The 1,936-nt window shown below is 36.9% G+C and overlaps 1 protein-coding gene across 1 annotated transcript in view; it reads right to left on the bottom strand.

Moving 5' to 3' along the window:
* Positions 1-1,936, bottom strand: part of CDC27 (cell division cycle 27) — a 110,297-nt gene that overhangs the window by 17,204 nt on the left and 91,157 nt on the right. Inside the window, exons 12-13 of the mRNA XM_012655228.1 lie at positions 542-596; positions 249-377 (exon numbers count right to left, since the gene is read on the bottom strand). Coding sequence (XP_012510682.1) covers positions 249-377; positions 542-596 — 184 coding nt within the window. The remainder of the gene's footprint in view (positions 1-248; positions 378-541; positions 597-1,936) is intronic.

The raw sequence follows: 1,936 nt of genomic DNA, 5'->3' as shown, positions 1-1,936 counted from the left end.
ATATCCACACACCAATCCTTTCTATGAGTATTTCATGAGGAATAAAATCACAAAAGACAATGAAATTAATGGTTTTTTAAAATTGGGAAGATGAACTGCTTCAGATCAAAGTTAAAGTATAAATAATTTTTTATTTAACTTGTATTCAATCAGCTTTCGCAGGTTGGCAAAGTTTAAATAACTTTTAGTTTATTAAAGGGACAACGTAAGCAAAATAAGGCTGAAAACCCTAAAGATAGATATCTTACCTTATATTTCTCATTTGCAAATAAAACTGAGGCTCTGTGAAATTTGCATAGAGGATTCTTGGGATCAATAACAATGGCTCTATTTAGGGTATCCAAAGCCTTCTCAGATTTTTTTAGTGCATGCTGAACCTATAAGAAATAAAGATCATGTTAATGCTCCCTTTTGATATTTATGAAGAAAGACTGAGAACCAATAATGTGACTGAAAACCAACATAAAGATAACAAAACTATTAAAGTTGTATGGTCCAAGTGGATTGCCCACTGAGTTAAGTGGACTTAGTAAATGATTACCAAATAATTAAAGATTATCTCTAAAATCTCCTCCAATTCTAATTCAACTACTTCACTTTAAAGATGAGAATACTCAAGTCCAGAGATTTTTTTTCTTCGAGACAGAGTCTCACTCTGTCACCCCGGGTAGAGTGTAGTGACATCATCATAGCTCATTGCAACCTCAAACTCCTGGGCTCAAGTGATCCTCCTGCCTCAGCCTCCCAAGTAGGAGTACCTGGGACTACAAGTGTGTGCCATGATGCCTGGTTAATTTTTCTATTTTTAGTAGAGACAGGGTCTTGAACTCCTGAGCTCAAACAATCCTCCTACCTTGGCCTCCCAGAGTGCTAAAATTGCAGGCGTGAGGCACCACACCTGGCCCAGAGATTTTAAATAACTTGCTTGGGACCAAAATCTAGGTCCTCTGGCTCCCAATCCACCATTACACATCCATAATGATGATCACGATTCTATCTTTAGAGCAGTATTTGGTTACTTTTAAGTCTAAAAGGCAAGCAAAACCTTGTATTATTATCACAAGAAAAACCTGTATTATTTAGCCAGATAATACTCACATTTCAACAGGTTGAGTGTGGTCTTCCAAATATTAGACTTTTCAAAACTATGTTCAAAGAACCCCTATTTATCAACCCTGTTTCATTTGGAACAATTATACTTTCACATATTGTAGGAATTTATGAAAAATGATTCTTTTGCCATTTTTTTTTTAATGAGACAGGATCTGTCTCTGTCACCCAGACCCAGCCTGGAGGGCAGTGGTGTGATCACAGCTCACTGTAACCCCGAACTCTTGGGCTCAAGTGATCCTCCTGGCTCAGCTTCCTGAGTAGCTGGAACTACAGGCCTGTGCCACCATGCCTAGCTAATTTTTAAAATTTTTGTAGAGATAGGGTCTCACTATGTTGCCCAGACTGGTCTCAAACTCCTGGCCTCAAGTGACCCTCCCACCTGAGCCTTCCAAAGTATTGGGATTACAGCCACTGTGCTCAGCCTCTTCTTCTTTACCTAATCGTAAATCACTGATCTCTAATCCTGGGAAGCAAATAATTTAAGGTATTTTAAGTAACTGAAAATTTAAAAGATTAAAAAAAAGTAACAAGCCTCACTATTCATTCATGTGTATATATTCATATTCTAGTATGTTCCTCCCTAGACATATGTTAAAAATCAAGTGGGGTGAATAGATGTGGCTGTGAAATTTTAACAAATATTGTCACAAGAATGTGAGAACAGGTACTACCAACATCTGGTTGCTAAACTCATCTATGCAATGATCTTTGCAGAAAGTTATTACTATATGTGGCCAAATAGTCTGCCCACAAGATTGAGACCTTAAATATTAGTTTCCTAAAAGAGAAAAGCATACTATCATATCTGAAAATGTCTTTAAAT

Source organism: Propithecus coquereli, unplaced genomic scaffold, assembly GCF_000956105.1.
Source record: "Propithecus coquereli isolate 6110/MARCELLA unplaced genomic scaffold, Pcoq_1.0 Scaffold469, whole genome shotgun sequence".
NCBI lineage: Eukaryota > Metazoa > Chordata > Mammalia > Primates > Indriidae > Propithecus > Propithecus coquereli.
The sequence above is the reverse complement of the archived record's forward strand: the minus strand, read 5'-3'. Positions and strand labels throughout refer to the sequence as shown.